Source organism: Phoxinus phoxinus (genome assembly GCF_949152265.1).
Source record: "Phoxinus phoxinus genome assembly, chromosome: 11".
Taxonomy (NCBI): Eukaryota; Metazoa; Chordata; class Actinopteri; order Cypriniformes; family Leuciscidae; genus Phoxinus; species Phoxinus phoxinus.
In genome coordinates, this window is record NC_136886.1 from 12,027,806 (window position 1) to 12,045,495 (window position 17,690).

General features: G+C 37.3%; 2 protein-coding genes across 5 annotated transcripts in view; both read right to left on the reverse strand.

The window, feature by feature from the left end:
- cyfip1 (cytoplasmic FMR1 interacting protein 1) overlaps positions 1 to 4,727 on the reverse strand; it is a 41,694-nt gene extending 36,967 nt beyond the window's left edge. For 2 of the 3 annotated variants that reach the window (XR_013799586.1, XM_079628825.1), the window contains exon 1: positions 4,455 to 4,727. The gene's annotated coding sequence lies outside the window, so the exon portion shown is untranslated. The remainder of the gene's footprint in view (positions 1 to 4,454) is intronic. The other variant, XM_079628826.1, reaches the window with a different exon arrangement.
- A 794-nt stretch (positions 4,728 to 5,521) lies between these two features.
- On the reverse strand, positions 5,522 to 17,681 carry tubgcp5 (tubulin gamma complex component 5). Of its 2 annotated transcripts, none has more exons than XM_079628827.1 (24): positions 17,244 to 17,681; positions 16,938 to 17,091; positions 16,746 to 16,799; positions 16,540 to 16,648; positions 16,368 to 16,464; positions 16,194 to 16,273; positions 15,079 to 15,214; positions 14,867 to 14,984; positions 14,594 to 14,683; positions 14,221 to 14,314; positions 13,535 to 13,796; positions 13,249 to 13,451; positions 13,005 to 13,120; positions 11,486 to 11,754; positions 8,980 to 9,178; positions 8,707 to 8,895; positions 8,432 to 8,614; positions 8,232 to 8,316; positions 7,964 to 8,084; positions 7,127 to 7,278; positions 6,873 to 6,998; positions 6,568 to 6,656; positions 6,301 to 6,401; positions 5,522 to 6,221 (listed from the first exon to the last, which is right to left on the reverse strand). In XM_079628827.1, exons 2-24 carry the CDS (start codon positions 17,069 to 17,071, stop codon positions 6,175 to 6,177), a joined length of 3,054 nt encoding a protein of 1,017 aa, XP_079484953.1. In that variant the 5' UTR covers positions 17,072 to 17,091; positions 17,244 to 17,681; the 3' UTR covers positions 5,522 to 6,174. The 2 variants fall into 2 exon arrangements, with proteins under 2 accessions (XP_079484953.1, XP_079484954.1); XM_079628828.1 differs by having other exon boundaries at positions 5,566 to 6,221; positions 17,427 to 17,551.
- Between the last annotated feature and the right edge of the window lie 9 nt (positions 17,682 to 17,690).

A 17,690-nucleotide genomic window follows, 5' to 3' on the forward strand; every position in this document is an offset into this window, starting at 1 on the left:
CAGCCCTGCTTAGCTTCAGCGGGCAATATGCTGCTGGCTATAATAAATAATAAATATACATTCACACAAATTTTCTGAAAGAAAATCATAGGTTCCCTTTCAAGGCCGTAACTCAACATTATGTCAGCTGTGACGTTATGGGCAAAGTAGTCGATTGTCGAGTTCACCAGTAGTATATTCCTGCACAACCGGAGGCTGCAGTTTTAGGACCCCAGTTTTAGGACCGCAGTTTTAGGACCCTAGTTTTTTGTGACAGCGCCACCTACCGAACTGGATGATATAGCGGCGGCTGCTGTTTCAGGACCGCAGTTCTAGGATCCAGGTGGTTTAGTTTGTACATAGTATCAAGATCCACCTTGATCCTAAGTTTCATTAGAAAATATATATATGTTTTAACAAATAAGATTATGGAATAACGTTAGAATAGCTCCTGCAGCAGGTGGATTAGAGCAAGTAGCATCAAGCTACACGATACAATTTAAAAGATTAATATTAAACTTTTACTTAAAGCTCACTTTCAACCACCATCGAGTAAGATAGGATATTTGTACCATATTCCGGTCGCGGTTTAAAATGGTTTTAAGTCATAAAAAGATGTTGAAATATGGTATAATAAAGCAATTTATATGCAACTAATGGCTACACATTGCTTGGCAATACTGTAAACATTCTTAATTCATATGAAAATACCCAAAATTGCACGAAAATCACACACAAACCACATATACTCGAAATCGTGCATTTATTAGCTTCTTGTTTCAGGTGAAGAGATGTGTCTTAGCTTTGTTATCACGGATAACAGGACCGCGTCATGCAGAAGGGCAGGATTATTGTCACGTTGAACCACGGGAGATGATTGACAGCTGTACAGCGAATGAGACTTGCGTACATTACTGACGCAAATCAGGAAGAGGAGACCCAGATCTCTCTGTGTTCGCTGTTTGAGTTTTATCATAAACACTATCGAGTCTTAAATCTTTCTAATGATGCTCAGTTTGTCCAGATAAAATTAGTAAGAGTGTGATGTTTAAACGAGTAATGAATGTTGAACAACAATCTGTTGTGATTAACAATGTGATCTGTTATCTTTGCCGCGAAAGGGGTTAAATTTGTGTTTTTGGTAATCCAGTTCTGTAGGTGGCGCTGACACAATAAACTAGGGTCCTAAAACTGCGGTCCTAAAACTGGGGTCCTGAAACTGCAGCCTCCCGTTGTGCAGGAATACCCTTCTCGAGTTCACGCGCATAGGTTTAGTTACCTATGATCACGCGCGTGAACTCGACAATCGACTACTTTGGACTTCGACCGAAAACAGGACGTAAATACAGGTATTTGCGCTGGCTGAAATAACATCATTTTTATTCATATCCTTCACATCTACTGCAGTCAGATTCACCGTGTTCACTCTGAAGGAATCACTCAACATGGCTGGGCACTTGTAATGACACATCAAGGAAGATAAGAGAAATAAAAGCAGGTTTAAAACGTGCCCCATTAAAGTCAATAGGGTGTAAATTTTAAAAAGAGGATAACAAGGTGTAGGCAACACCGAATTTTGTCGTTGTTCTCTGTATTAACAGCACTCCAAATTTACAATAAAATGAGCTCAATGTTAAAATTGACCGGAGTTCCCCTTTAAGGTTGATGCAGCTGTCATAGCAAATGCCGTCGACACTGTGTTTAACTCTCATGCTTGAGTGTGTTGTGTCTACCCTAATAAGTGCAGCCTTCGCTTTCATTGCGTTGGGATATGCAAATTTTGATAAGGTCGGAACAGACGTCTCATTGATCTAGTTCCACCTATCAGATACGAGTACTCCTAGCGGCGAGGCTATTGGCTAAAGAACTGTCTGTCTCTTACGTGTGGGTGTGGCTTAACCCCATTATCAGGGCTTATCTTCACTGCTCTCACAGCGGAATTTAAAAGGGTAACTAAACCCTGAAACAACTTTTTTTAGTTAATGATCTGTAAGACTGGGACTTTATTAGTGCTGTTCATTGATTTGAGAACATGTTTTGACATTTGGTTATAAAGTGTTTTAATTCTACAATATATGGTGAAAAACCGTCTGAGTGCTGCCCTCTTCAGGTTGAACGGTGGCTACTGCAGTTGAATTTTATTATTGGAAGTTGTGGTGCCGTATGACGGCTCTGCCAACGGCTCACTAACCACACCCCTAGAACGAACTCTCGCTGCAGAGGGGGGAGATTCTTTGCTTTGTTAGAATATTTGTGTCACTAATATTATTTATAGCCTAAACACTTTAAAATCTCTAAAATGACTGAATATAAGATTGTAATTGTAAACAATAACACAATTTTTGTGGTTAACACCATTAACAACCCATTTTTCCAGCATTTTTTCAAATATTGCCAGTGGGTGGAGTAAGGCTCTGACCAGGGGTTTAGTAATTTACATACAGTTCCCATATATGTCAGAGCTGATGTAATGTTGAGTTACCGCGCGCTTTGAAAGGGAACTTCTCCGGTTACTATCGTAAACCTCAGTTCCCTGAGAGGCTGGAACAAGACATTACCTTAGCTGCCGTGGTCGCTGTTTAAACAGCTGTGCTAGCGTTCAGTCGTGATTCTGACGCAATTGTCGCTCCCATGCATTTTATACTGCCCCCGAACCTGTCAGTGTTTCAGTATTTATACACCCATAAGATTTCAGCAAAAGTGGAGAAGGGAGGAGTTCCCATATACGTCACAGCTGACGTAATGTCTCGTTCCCGCCTCTCAGGGAACCGAGGCTACGACAGTACCCGGAGACGTTTTCTAGGGCTAATCAACGTAAATAATTCTAAGATCATTTTTCGGACACAATTACTCATATAACCACCAATTTTACAGAAACCGTGTTTAAAGATTAACATTTTAGTGCAAAAATATTGGTAATTCTTACCTCACACTCATAGTTTTGATTAGAATACATCACATCTGGTCGAGCGGTTGCAGAGCCGCAAAAGTTTGAATATTTCACTCAAAGCGGATCAAAAGTTTCACATTCGCATTTGGTCAATACTCAGCACAGATCTCTCTGTTGGAAATTAATGACATCCGATCTGTTGTTTGTCAGAGATGGTGAAAAGGTGGCTTAATCTGTTCTAAACAATCTGCTGAATCATAAAACCAACTGGAACAAATAACTTCCTAAAGCATCATTATCAGCATCTGGAAAGGATTGAATGAACGTTCAACAGTCCTGCTGACCTCCAGCCAATAAAGACATGTTTCCCTTCCTTTTCTGTCTTTAAGTAATTTTCAATCCAGAAAAGAACTGGACTAAAGATAGGCTAAGGAGAGGGGGACTGACACCACATAATTGGTTTACAGACACAGACTAAGCCTAGTACTAGACTTAAGGGATTTTCAAAGAGAACCAGCCCTGACAGAGCGGTTTAATCCATGTCTTGTCTTAATCTACATCCAGGAAACAAATTGACAGGGTTTAGGAGACAAACTAAGTTTACAGTGCTGTGATTCAACTTAAGTTGACTGCTCTGATTTGGATTTTGCTTAACCAGCATGAAAACCAATACAAATCTCTCATTGACTTTCTGTTTCTGTAAACCTTAATCTTAGAATGTCAAGAACAGCAATAAACATATAATGAATATATTGGAACAGTAAAGGATTTTTTTAAATCAAGGGACAATATTTGTCGTATTCGCCACCAACTTTATATTATTTTCACATTCAACATGTCTTAAAAACAGATGTCAAACCAATATTTTAAATATCTCCAAGCTCTGGTTAACTTATGATCCTGACGATTGCAGAGCATGCTAGAATGAACTATAGGCATTCAAATGAAGATAGATAGATAGATAGATAGATAGATAGATAGATAGATAGATAGATAGATAGATAGATAGATAGATAGATAGATAGATAGATAGATAGATAGATAGATAGATGTGCTTTTATCAGTGGGTGTATCTGACCGGCAAGCATGGAAAATATCAAGCAAACAAAAAAAAACTCAAAATAATTAAATTACTTGCGGTTTCATAGTTTAAAAACAGAAACACTAGTAGGCTACTCCGTTTCAGTAAAGTTGTACAGAAAGCTGTTCACCCAAACTACGAGATAAACTATAATGCATTCATTATAAACAACGAAGCGTTCTCTTGCGTTTGCAGTGCAGACAACTTCATTTATTTTATTCGTTCTAGTTAAACGCGTCGACTGTAGCCGTCCGCGTCTCCATACGCGCAGTCGCGTGAACAAACAGGCCCACTTCATCCACGACGTGAAACTTCAAACAACTCAAAGGAATTCAACCCGACAATACCTTTTCATACTGCCTTGCCCATAATGAAACATAAACATATATTAGAACAAAATTACGCAAACGCTGACTATTTGACTGACTAATTAACTACAGAGAAAGCGTTTGAAAAAAAGACAACACCCAGAATGAAAGTAAGGCAAAGCTCTGCTCTACCCACCCTTACGTGAGATTTCCAGGACAAACTATCCGCTTCGATTATTCATTCATGCATTTTCCGGTGTGATTTCCAGTTCTGAGGAGGCTGAGAGGGTGAAGTGAACTTGTAAGAGCGTTTTCGGCGGTTAATCTGCGGTGTTTCGGAGTGGTTGAGAGAGTTTGCGGAGGAATCCTGCTCGCGGTGAGTATTGTCGCAGGCGCAGCTCAGGCTGGAAGTTCCTGTTGCGCTCTACAGGGAGATTCAACAGGAAACTCCAGTGCCGCCGTTCTGCACACTGCCGGCAGGGGGCGTTCAGGAATATACCGGTAACTGTCCGTGAACGCAGAAGTAGGCGTTAGAAAATGTGAAATGTTGGTTTATCGTGTGAACTCAAATGTGAAAGGTAAATATTTACAATAAACATTTACTTATCAGGAATTAAGATACACAAAATAGTATATATATATGCATCCCCAATCATGCTATTCTACTGGGTTTTTTTTTTAAGTACTTTGACTTTATTTTCTTATATTCCTCTTTTTCATACATTTCTTTACCACATCCTATTTGTTTTCCTGTATTGTGTACTTCATGCCAATGAAGTTTGTGTTGTTGTTAGAGTGACAAGAGTTACCTGAAGTGTGAGATGCGTATTCACTACAGTTCAAAAGTTTGGTGTCACACATTTTTTGAATGTTACAGAAAAAGTCTAAAGGCTGCATTAATTTGATAGTGACATACTAATATTGTGAAATATTATTACAATTCAAAATAACTATTATTTATATATTATAACTTTTCTATTCTAATATATTTTATAATGTATTCCTGTGATGTCGCAGCTATTTTTTGCACCCATTACGCCAGTCCTAAGTGTCACATGATCTTTTAGAAAACATTTAAATATGCTGATGTTGCTCAAGAAACATTTCAAATTATTAATATTGAAAACAGTTGTGCTACTTAATATGTATTGCTACAATTTTTACCAGGATTTTTTGATGAAAAGAACATTGTTACATTTTAAAAGTCTTTTAAATAGTTCTTGCTGAACAAACATTTTCTTCAAAACCAAACCCAAAACGTTTGAATGGCAGTCAGTGCATATGAAAAAAGAATGATGCAACATTATACTGTATCTCAAAATCAGGGCAATTACTTTAATATACGTAATCCATTCAGCACATTGAAAAACAGCTTTAAGCAACCACAAAACATACAAATATAGGCTTGAAACTGCATACAAATGTAGTCTACAATTTTCAATGTTAGCTCATATTATGTACAGTACTTATTTTTTTCTATTCACTGTTGCATGTAATATACATAATTAGATCACCTGTAAATTAAATTGCTTTTAGCATGTGCACTTCACATATCCACTGCATGTAGAGGACAATTACGTTTTATACATCTGACATATTGAGCCTTAACACTGGCCAACAATGCTGAAAAAAACGTGAAAAAGTCAGACTGTCCACAAAACAATACATTACGTATCCTGATGCAGCAAATGTGCTGTAGACAGAGTAGACAATTTAACACAAGTGTCTCTGGTGACAGGCACAAAGTGCTACTTCAGTGCCAATGAAGTGCTATTGTGACTTTGTCTGTCTCATGTGCTATGATGTCAGATATCCTGGTACAGACAAACAAGAACAGTACAGCAGCCGTCATGCAGCAGTACAATAAATAATCTGTCTTGTGTTCAATGCTCTGGATTGAAGCCATGTTCGATCTGTTAACACTGTTCAAATCCAGCCATTAGTGAAAGCGCCAAGGACTCCACTGTAAAAGAAAACGAAACAAACATGGTGAGTAAAACTAAATATGTCCCGGTCATAATTAGAAGCAGTGGAGGACTTACAATGAGGAAATGAGCCTCTGCACACAGCCTTGTTTAAAATGGTCACAAGAAACATGTGACAGTTTTTAAAATCTGACTCCATTTTGTCGATCGACTCGATTCTGAGGAAGAAGAGAAACATTTAAATAATGGTAAAGGCCATGTAAAAATAGCTAAAGAGAAGTAAAACCCCATCCTCTTAAAGCTGCATGAAAGCTGCAAGACTTGTGTGGCAAGATGGAAAAATCTGAAAAGATCCCATGCATGATGTAAAAGATTTAAACTTACTTCCAGGCCCCAAAACCAGCCTGCCATCTGTCTGAGAAGATGAGAACCAAATTCAGCACTTTCATGATGGCCTCCTTGACAAAACTCACCTGCAAAGACACAGTAACAGAAACATGGATCAGAAACAACACAAATATCTATAACAGTTTAAAAGTAAAAACTAGGCCAACCACCATGAGGAGGACAGCTTACTGAATGAATAAGAAAAACTGCAAATGTGGCATGTGAGAATGAGCCAAAAGCTAAAACATGTACTATTTGTTTCCTGACAGACACATGATTTGGCCAGTTTAATTTCAGCTTACTTTCTCTCTGAGCAGACATCGGTCATGAATGGTGGACAAGTATCTGTAGTGGATTTTAATGAGCTGGTCCAGGTCCTTTGCCTCCTGCACTTGGTGTTGAAATTCTAGACCTGTACTATGTAGGATCTGTGAATGAATGCATGGTAAATGTCCACATGATGATTAAAAAAAACAAACAATTTTTAACAACAACAAAAATGAGTCTGAACTCTACTGCAAATAAATTAAGTTTATTTTCCATATGTCAAACGTACCCTAGTCATAATGTAGTTGTGCAGGCTGTTGACGAAGTGCATGAGTTTGACCCTCAGGAGAAACATCCTGTGAATCTGCTGGTTTATGGGCTCTTTGGCTGTGCTTTCCTCAGATTGGCCTCCTTCTTGCCTCTTAGCGGCTACTGTCAAATCTATGGGAAGACAGAAGACTGCATTTTAAGATTCCATAAAAGCAAGTGAACTGAAACCATCCTGACCTGAGAGTACTGTGAATAATTAAAGTTCTTATGTTACAAGCAAAAAAAAAAAAAAGACCTGTGATTGCAGACCAAAAATAAGTTACAATGGAACGATCAAGTTAAAGGGATAGTTCACCCAAAAATTAAAATTGTCAATTTACTCACACAAGTTGTTCCAAACCTGTATGAATTTCTTTCTTCTGCTGAACACAAAAGAAGATATACTGAAGAATGTTGATAACCAAACAGTTGACGGCACCCATTGACTTCCATAGTATGGAAAAAAAATACTATGGAAATCAATAGGACCAATCAACTGTTTGGTTATCAACATTCTTCAGTATATCTTCTGTTGTGCTCAGCAAAATAAAGAAAATCAAACAGGTAAATGACAGAATTTTCATTTTTGGGTGAACTATCCCTTTAATGATTTAAATAGGAAGTTAATGACATGATATAAATAGGAAGTTAATGACATGAACTACATAGATATTTTATTGTCTTGCACATTTACAGTAATAGTGTATCCTTTTTTTGTAATAATATCCACTAGCTTTACTTCCCTCTCATTTGAATACAAACAGAAGTAAAAAAAAAACAAAAAAAAACAAACATCAGAAATGCAATCATAACTCACCACTGAATCGTAATGTGTCCAGACTATACTTGGCCCATTTGATCTGAAGCAGCAGTAGGAAGACCTGATTGTAGATTTTCTGACACTCTGAACTAATAACAATATCTACAGGCCATGGAACCTGGTGAGAGAAATTATACACAAAAATGCATAATTTATCAAAATAGATGCATACATTCACATTTTAATATATTATAAATGTGTTAATACAATCAAAGCAAAAAAATAAATGAATAAATTTCAAAGTTGAAATTAAATGCATTGTAACCTTATAACTCAGAGTAAGACCATCGAGGTTATTCACTGGCTGTTTTTTTCTTGCAGGATCGATAGTTTCAAGAAAAATGGACAACCTAGAATCATGAGAAATGTGTGAGAGAAACATAAGTGAACCACAGGATACTGAGTGGTAACAGGTAGGGTTGAATGGTAAACCACAGGATCTCTAGAAAGGTCCCGGTGCAGTACCGGCTGCTATCCTCTGGGTGGCGCTGTCCAACAGCCTCTTGCAGCTGCACATTGAGGAATGCCAGCTGCTGCCAACTCTCCTTCTCCAGAACTTTGTCAAAGATGGCTGTGTAGAAATCATACATAGTATCCCCAGCCTCCAACAGGAAGTAGTTTCTCATGGCCTGCAAGTACCCTAGAAGCCTGAGATTTAAAAAAGAGAGGCTTAAGCATAAATGCTCTACAAAACTATATTGTGAGGTTTGTGCACTAAGGATTCTCCTGCAGGATCTTACCTGTAATCTTTCTTCAGGGTTCTCATGAGGTTCCCACAGCATTCGATGTATCTCCTCTCAATATGTGGATACAGACAGGAACGGAGCGTAAGCTCAAACGTCTGACATGTCACAGACTCGGAGGAGCGGTCCAAAATCACACTGCCGCCAGAGAATTTCTCAAGGAAGTCATTCTGCTCTAAATAAAGCCTGAAAGAGATACCACACATTACCTTTGCACTTTTGTGTGCTCTTCAGTGACGTGAAATCATTTATTCTGTATTCTGCGGTTACCTTGCAAAATTAATGGCCAGCAGGGGGTCATGGATGTCATCCAGCTCCAGATGACGTGCTACAATGGACTGCATCTTGATAAGGCTCTTTTTAGTGGCCTGTTGCTCGGTAACCATGTTCGTAGGGGATTCTTCTCCATACCGAAGACGTGTCTGCACTGACTCCAAGAAAAGCGTGTACAGACTCTTTCTTTCGGCATCTGCAGAGACATAAGTGTCAGAAATATTAAGACAATCTTGTTTATCATCAAATTTACTATATGCTATAAGAAACATTAAGGGTGTGTTATCGGCCGATAATAACTTTATATAGTTTTTGATCAGTGGTCTCTACAAAGGCCGATCAGAAGAGCTAATCAGATGACGCAAAATTCGGGAGACAATGTTTTTATGTGCAGCTAAAATTGCTTCACTACATACATAGTTCTACCGGGTGTCTGAAAGGGACAATAAATTTGCAGAGATATTGTAATGACAGCAAGAAACTAAGGCTGTGATATTTCAGTGCATTTCTTTCCTTCACAGCGGCACGCTTTCTTTCCTCCCTAAAAGCTCAAAATTAACATCCAAATCAGCTAGATCAGTGATTGTAGTAAAATACAGTCTACTGTTGCTAAACTGCAGCACATGCTCCTTAATTTATACAGTGAAGTGAAGACTATGTAGTGTAGTTTTACATTAGATTACTTTCTGTTGATGAAAACTTGTTTTTTTATGATCGGTATCGGTGATCTAGCCAATACTGCTTCCAGTGATCGTAATCGGCCCCAAAAATCATGATCAGAGCACCCCTTTAGAAATATTATAAAAATGAAGTAAAACAAACTATAAACAAAAACAAACACATTAAATGATATATACCGTACACATTTTAAAACAGAAAAAAAGAATTCCTTCAAGTGTGTTACATTAACAAAAACGACATATAAAAATGTGAACGTGCAAAAAAATGAAAACTATAAGACAATATTGATAACTATACAGATACAGATAACTACACTATACAGAACTACAGAGAAAATTACTTCTGACTATCAGTATATGAACCACAATGTGACGTATTCATGTCATGGTTATAACTGACAACAGACTTCAGTAATAAACTAGCATGCAGCAAGGTAGTAGCAGAAATTACAGAAATTAAACGTATAATATAAAACAACTATATTAAAATAGTTACATTTTTTATTTCAGTAGATCCAAGAACTATGTTTTTCTTCAGGATTCAATCATGAATTTATGTAACTTCCACTTGTTTGTGATTATGACAATATCACCAAAAACAAAGTTTGATAATAATGTGTATTCATTTTAGATATGTCCACTATATAAGATTTTATACATTTCCATGATTTTTACAGGTCTAGATATCTTACACTCATATTTCAAATTTTCTCATATTTCCAGAGTCCCAAGACTCTTGTAAGTTCATGGTTTTTAAATAAAAATGACAGTTGTTAAGGAAACAAATGAAAATAAGTGATATAATGTGTGATGGATTTTTTATTCAATTAATCATAATTAAAATTATTTTTTCTTGCAGGATTAACAAATACCGGTATATGCTTTTGAAACCTGAAATGTCCCCAAACAGTCTGTGTGTGCGTTAATAAATATGTCTAGTTTCATTTCCCCTTTTTTATATATCTAATTTTATAAACTCATGACTTTGAGTAACAAAGCTTTTACCAAGTAACAGAAGGTTTGCTGAATAAGAACCAATCATATTGGAAAAAAATGATGTGCTGAATCATGTCACCTTTGCCATGTTTGTATTCTATAAAAACTTTTTGTTTTGCTGGTGGGATTCTCTCTGAAATTGGTCTGAGATCCTCTGGCATTGTCTGGAGTCTGTCTAGTTAATGCTGCGCAGCAGTTTAGTGGAACACTAGAGATCTTATTTCCCAACTGATAGTGTTCATAGTCAATACGTTGACCGACTCAGCCGACGTCGATTAGGAGACGCACTAGAGGGTAAATATGATTGAACGTCTATCAGGAGATGACCCAGGTAAACCTAAGTCAGGTACGTTGGGGAAAAATCTACCACAAATGTCAGATACTTTAAAATCGTTTTACACCATCTTACAGACTCCAGTCTCCTGGTTAAGAACCATTGATTTAATGCAAACACCCTCAAACAAAAGTCTTGAATATATTTCTAAAAGTCTGTGCCATAAACACAAACCAGTGACTAGTTGTTCCCAGACGCAACCTATGGCTGATGCTGGATCTACGTAGATGCAGTCCACTTATGAATCACAAGTGTTCTTAGATAACAAGATACTGCTAAATCTAGCAGCACTGACACATTTATAGCACATGACATTGTCAGTAAATGCTGCAGTGTTGTGTTGTTATATTTGACAAATTTCTTATAGTTTACGGGGTGGGCAGTGGGCACTGAAACATACTGAAATGAAATAAAAAATAGCCCCTTTCAGAAATACATAAACTAAATTGAAACTGAAAACCGAAATACAAAACTTATTCTCTCTGACACTGACCTCTGGAGGAGCCATCTGGCTGTTCAGTCTCCTTGCAGTCCAGGTTTTTCAGCAGCTGCATGGATTTGCCAGCCATGATGATCTGCTTGAGTACAGGCTTGAGGAAGGACACCATGGTGTGCTGTCTGCTGCTGGACGCCTGCTCCCCACCAGAGCTTCCACTGGCAGCGTCGCTGAGCCTCTCCTCGTTCTCCACCGTCTCAGAGACGCTATACAGCGTGTAAGTGGCATACCAGAAGTCCCTGTGGTTTACTGGTACATCCTTGTTCCTAGTAAACATGCCCATATATTTGTTTTTTTTTTTGGGAGGCAGCTTTATAAATAAGCAGGATAATGTTTAGTCATCCGGTGGTTAGTGCAAAATAACCCACACAATAGTGACCGAGATACGACACTTATCACCCTGGTCTGAATGGATTTATTTTGCAATAATGACCGGCTGACTGTACGTAATTCCTTACATAGAGTACATTTCAAAAGTTTGAGGTCAGTAAGATTTTTTTAAATAAGTCTCTGATGGTCACCAAGGCTACATTCCCAAAATGCAAATGATAAGCGACACTTGCAGAGTAGCATTTACTGTGAATCGAAACTGAAAATGAACACAGTGCTGTGCTTTACTCTGAAAAAGAGTAAATCTATGTATGTTTAATATATTTATAGAATTACATCATAACTGTTGCAATTTGATGGTTGCACTAAGCCATTTCACATTCTCACAACCATGCATTGTCAAAATTCATTCAAAAAAAAAAGTTACCCGGCAACTGGCGAGTAATAGCATTTCAATGCCGATTTTTACTTGCATATGGTGCTTTGAACCCTGGCTAAATTAAGTTGACAACACTATGTATTAAAAGGCATTACATTTTGCAGTTAATATTTATTGTTTAAGGTCATTTTGATGAGATTTCGATCATAATATAGAAAACCATCACCCCTCCCCAGCAATTTTTTCTTCTGAATTATGCAATTCACGTGAAAAACATGCTTTTCAGGTCGGGATATATGGAAATACGTATAAATACAGAAAAATCACAATCCCTGAACATTATGAAATTTAACACAATATTTACAACTATTATAATTTAAAACAACTGTTATATTTTAAATATGTACTATAAATATTATACTGTAAATATTTTTAAAAATTGTAAAACTATTCCTGTGATGGCAAATCTGAATTTTAGAAGCCATTAAGCCATTCTTCCGTGTTACATGAGTCTTCAGAAAGATTAAAAGATTCAAGAAAAATTGAAAACAGTTGTGCTGCGTAATATTTTTTCTGGAAACTGTGATATGTGTTTTTCAGGATTTTTTGATGAATAGAAAGTAGAAAAAAAAACAGCAATTACCGGTATTTGAAATAGAAATCTTCTGTAACAATGTAAAAGTCTTTCCAGTCACTTTTGATCAATTTAATGTGTCTTTGCTGAATAAAAGTATTAATGTCTTTCCAAAAAAAATTGACCCCGAACTTTTGAACGTTAGTGTACATACACATTTGTTTTTATTGTACCTCTGAATTATAAACTCTTTGGCGGGGTCAAATAAGTGACCGTGAACGATCCATTCATCTACAATCTCAAGGTACGGCCGGACCGTTTCTACCCAAAGAGAGAAAAGGAGTGCCACCTGATAGGAAGGATTTTTAGGAAGAAAAAAAATAATTTTGTAATCTTAAACTTTTTATGATAAGCAAAAAAAGATGAGCAGTGCATCTTCCGTTTAAAAAACAACAACAAAAAAACAGGCACACTTACAGACTGTTCAGAGGCCTCGCCCGCGCTGTCATATTCTATGATGGCCTTGTAGAGGGTGTTGAGTAAGTGTGATGCTCGTAATACGTTGGGCGTTCCTGGCGGCACTTCAGCCACTCCTGTGCAGAAAACCCTGTGCAGCATCGTGATCTGAGCCAGATGAGGACTTAACCGTTCCAGCACAGATGATAGAGTCACCGTCTCATCTATGAAGAATCATAATAGAATTAATACTATAATTATACAAAAATAACTGTGAACACCTTTACAGACACACAGAAAAAACAACCTTTGGCAATAATGTCTTTTTCGATATTATTGAGCTCTTCTTTAAAGCTGGTGAAGTATTTGTACAGGGCCCAAACGAATGCTTGGTAGGTCCGGAAGGGAGGCTCAGAGCTCTTCTTGGAGGACGAAGAGGACGACGTGGAGTTAAGACCTGGAGGACAGGGCTCTACGCTGTGGCCGGTCACTTCATCAATAAACTTTTGCAGACGGGAAACAGCCTGCCCATAGGCCGCTATGTGCTCCAGTACAGAGTGAAGACAGTTCTGTAAACAAATAGGAATACATAAAAGCACCTTGAACCATCAATCCTATGGTTCTATCTTACACAACTACAAAAAAAGTTATCTTTATTTTAAGTGTTACAGTGTAATTATACATTACATATTTACATGTAATTACACGTAATGTGTAGTTATTACTATAGTAACGTGTAACACGGACACTGCAAAATACCATTTTCTTTTATGACTTACAAAAATCTAGATAACACTAATTGAAATTGTGTATGTTGGCACCTTTAAAAACGGGATGGAGGTTTATCCCAATCAATAAATACATTTAATTAAATCAAATCTGACTGGCAACTTCCCTTTACGAGCATGGTAAACTTCCAAGAAATGGTAAACTTCCAACAACCCCCAAAAACTTAGGCCTGACATGGAATGATGAAAAACTGTCCCCACTCACATTAGTTAGATGAGTGACCACCACATCATTCCTCACAGTCACCTTGCCATCACTGTGCTGGAAAATGAAAAGTTTTTTCACACCAGAGAAGAGCCTGAGGAGAGGCAGAAAAGAACACATGATTTTTCCTGTGAGAAAAAAACCTTAATGTGAGCAATCAGTCATCCTGGTGATACATTCTTATCAGGGCAAGTAAACATTCAAGTGTCAGCAACCAGTGCAACGTAAATTCCCTGCTCATTCCCTGCAGGTTTAAACTTGCATCCTTATAACTATCCCCATATAATTTGCACATAAGATGTACTTTTACTTTGGTAAGAACGTGTCTGTCTAGTTTCTCAATGTAATCATGGCAATCTTAGATATGTCATACCAAAGAGTTTCCCGAATCACTTGTGTTTCTGTAACAAAAGACTTTTCCTCAGGAAGGTAGAGAGGCCCAGTGTTATACAGGTGCTGATCCCTAGAGTGAGAGGGCAATATAAAAAAATAAAAAAAAATGTATGCAAAATTACAGCATGAAATCTTTACTCAATTTAAAGATTGAACAGCATTTGCTTCAAACCTTTTATTAAATCATTAATTGGGTCCAAATTAATGGGCTCGTGATTCTGAAAGCGAATAAGATATCACAAAAATGTCTTACCAGACGTTATAAAGGTTGGAGTGCAGGTGGAGGCTGTGTGGGAAGCGGGGAGAGTTGGGAACCCAATATGAAGTGACAATATGCTGCTCCAACCAAGCCCTGGAGTCCGGCTCCCCCACTACAAAAACAAGACAGTAGGAACTAAGAGTCCTGATAACAACCTTCATGAACTAATGGCTACTGTGAGAAAACATGCTAATACTGTCCCTTACCAGTCCAGGTGACTTGGACGGTCTTGTTATTCTGCTCGTGGTCCTCTTGTGGCGTTCTGTCTACCTGTATACCAGAATCCTCTCTGCTCAGGGGCTGCTGGCTATCTTCTTCTTCACTCTCTTCCTCAGACAAGTCCTGCCAAAAGAGCATCAGTTGTGCTCTATTACTGCTAACATCCCATTAGTCATTATAGTATACAATAGCACTGAGGCGTCAATCCATCTGTCGCCTTGTTCCAAACTTGGTGGGAGCACTTCAGAATCTTTCATGAAGAATGATTGTGTCTGTACATATACCAATTTCAACAAATCAGTTCCCGGCCTGATGTGATGCTAGTGAAGAGCATAGGATGGCATTATGCAAAATTGTACGTAGGTTCATGCAGGAAGTAAGACTGGAATTATTGACGACTCGTTTCAGGCTGTTCAGAATCTGTTCTTTCTTTTGGGAGACAATAAATCAATTTATCGTGCACTTTTATCTTTGTAGACCTTTTACATTCACAAAGAGCTATATGACACACTACATGAAAGGTAGTATCCGAAAGAGCATAACAGAGCACTTTAAAACGTCCCATTTAATATGCAAGTGAATATTGTTGTTAATTACTATGTATTGTTATATTAGAGCATACAAATAAATTCTGAAATATAATTTTCTTAGTATTTATTTAGTGCCTTGGTTATTTTAAGTAGAATTTCCCAGTATTTTACTTTTAATAAACATAGTAAAATAAATTTTTTTCCATTACAAAAAAGTTAATGTTTTTATTTTATTTTTTAAATCTACTATTTCTAAATATTTATTTTTACAGCAAATACATAAATATTAATAAGCTGAAGAATTTTGACTAATAATTTCTAAGCACTTTTGTATTTGCAAAGCTTTCTATCAAAGTATTTTATTATTTTCTAAAAGTTCTGAAGAGACAAAGCAAAAGGACAGTTTGTTCCTAACTGATGATCTAAATCTCTTAAATCTTTCTTTTTAAAAAATTTATAAATATCAATATGCTGAAAAATAACGACAGATCATTTATAAGCCATATTGCCCAGCCTCTTAGTACATGATATTAGACAAGAACTGATCTAATAATCTAATAGAGTTCACTCACTGGAGTGTCTGGAAAGGGCCCAGTATCAATTTCTTCTCCGTCCATGAGGTACTTTGCCCAATCAAACGTGTCTTCTTTCTCTGTAGATATAAACAAATTAACTTGTAGCGATTTAAGGCGTAGTGTTGTCCAACAGTATGCATGTATTTACACAAAAGTGCATAACAATCAAACCTGTTTCTTTCAGTCTGGGTCTTTCACAGTAGTTTGTGTTGGATGGAGAGTCAGACAGATGGAGTAATAAAGCCAGCATACTGTAATGGGCATCCGTCTGAAAACAGTAATAGAGATGTTCAGCATATGTAGTGTTCCCAGTATTCTCTGGATGATGTCAGTGTTATCCCACCTTGGTTCCCTCTGTATTAGGAAGAGGAGAACTGAGAAATTCTTCAGTTAGCCGTATCCAGCTCTCTGCTTTGCTTAAGTCAGAGTGAACCATGAGTTTCTCATGAATCCTGGGAGAAAAAGAAATCTCAATAATTGTAATAATCAAAATATCAGTATAACAAAAAATAAAGTGCACAGAATTGTGCAAAGCTTCAGACTTCCTACCCATTAATGGACCGCTGGACATTATGTCTGTTGACATCAAGAAAATGATGAAACCTATCAAGGGGCAAAACACGATGAGGGAAAAAAATAGTTTTTATTCAATTATTTCATTTTTATTAGTGTTTACTATTCACAAATACATGCAAGCCATTACAGTAATAAAATGGAAGAATAAATGCGCCAAATACTTACTTGAAATTGGACCAAGTAAACTTCAGAGCCATTTGAAAGTTTTGATCTTCCTCATCCTGAATGTCAGTATAATGTGAGATGAGTCTCCGGGTCTCCAACTCCAGCTCCTTCTCAAACCTGCTCCAGTGAGCCATTATGATGATTCAAGGATCAACTGAAACACAAGATACATAAAAAATTAGATCAGACATAGATAGATAGATAGATAGATAGATAGATAGATAGATAGATAGATAGATAGATAGATAGATAGATAGATAGATAGATAGATAGATAGATAGATAGATAGATAGATAGAGCACAAACCTGCTTTTTTGTTATGATGCTGACAGGGGCGAGCCGTTATCAACAGCTGCGGCTAGCAAAACAAGAAACCCATGACAAGGGTGCTCCCTACGTGTCACAGATAGAGCAAAAATGTGCCTTCTATCTCCCGAATATAATCCGATAGCGAAAGTCGAACCGAGGGCTGACTTCAAATCTATTTACCTCATTATCATATGACATGTATTTTGATTTCCCCTGTTGCCGCCTCCATGACTTCAGACGCTTCTTTTGTGGTGCCGTGTGAAGAATAACGCCGAGGGGAGCTTTATTGCCACCTATCGACCAGGACAGGACAGAACATGACGAGACACAACAAATCAACAGCCAGACAAAAACATCGGAAATCCAGAAAAATGTGCTCGTATTTTGGTAGGTAGTCGAAGTTTGTGTCATTTTTCCACACGCTCACTATTGGATAAGATTAGT

Coding starts and splice junctions, on each gene's coding strand:
- tubgcp5 (XM_079628827.1), bottom strand. CDS start 17,071: ATGGCTCACTGGAGCAGGTTTGAGAAGGAGCTGGAGTTGGAGACCCGG. Junction 8,615..8,706: donor ACCCTGAAGAAAGATTACAG/GTAAGATCCTGC, acceptor TTTAAATCTCAG/GCTTCTAGGGTACTTGCAGG. Junction 6,222..6,300: donor CAGAGGCTCATTTCCTCATT/GTAAGTCCTCCA, acceptor TTTCTTTTACAG/TGGAGTCCTTGGCGCTTTCA.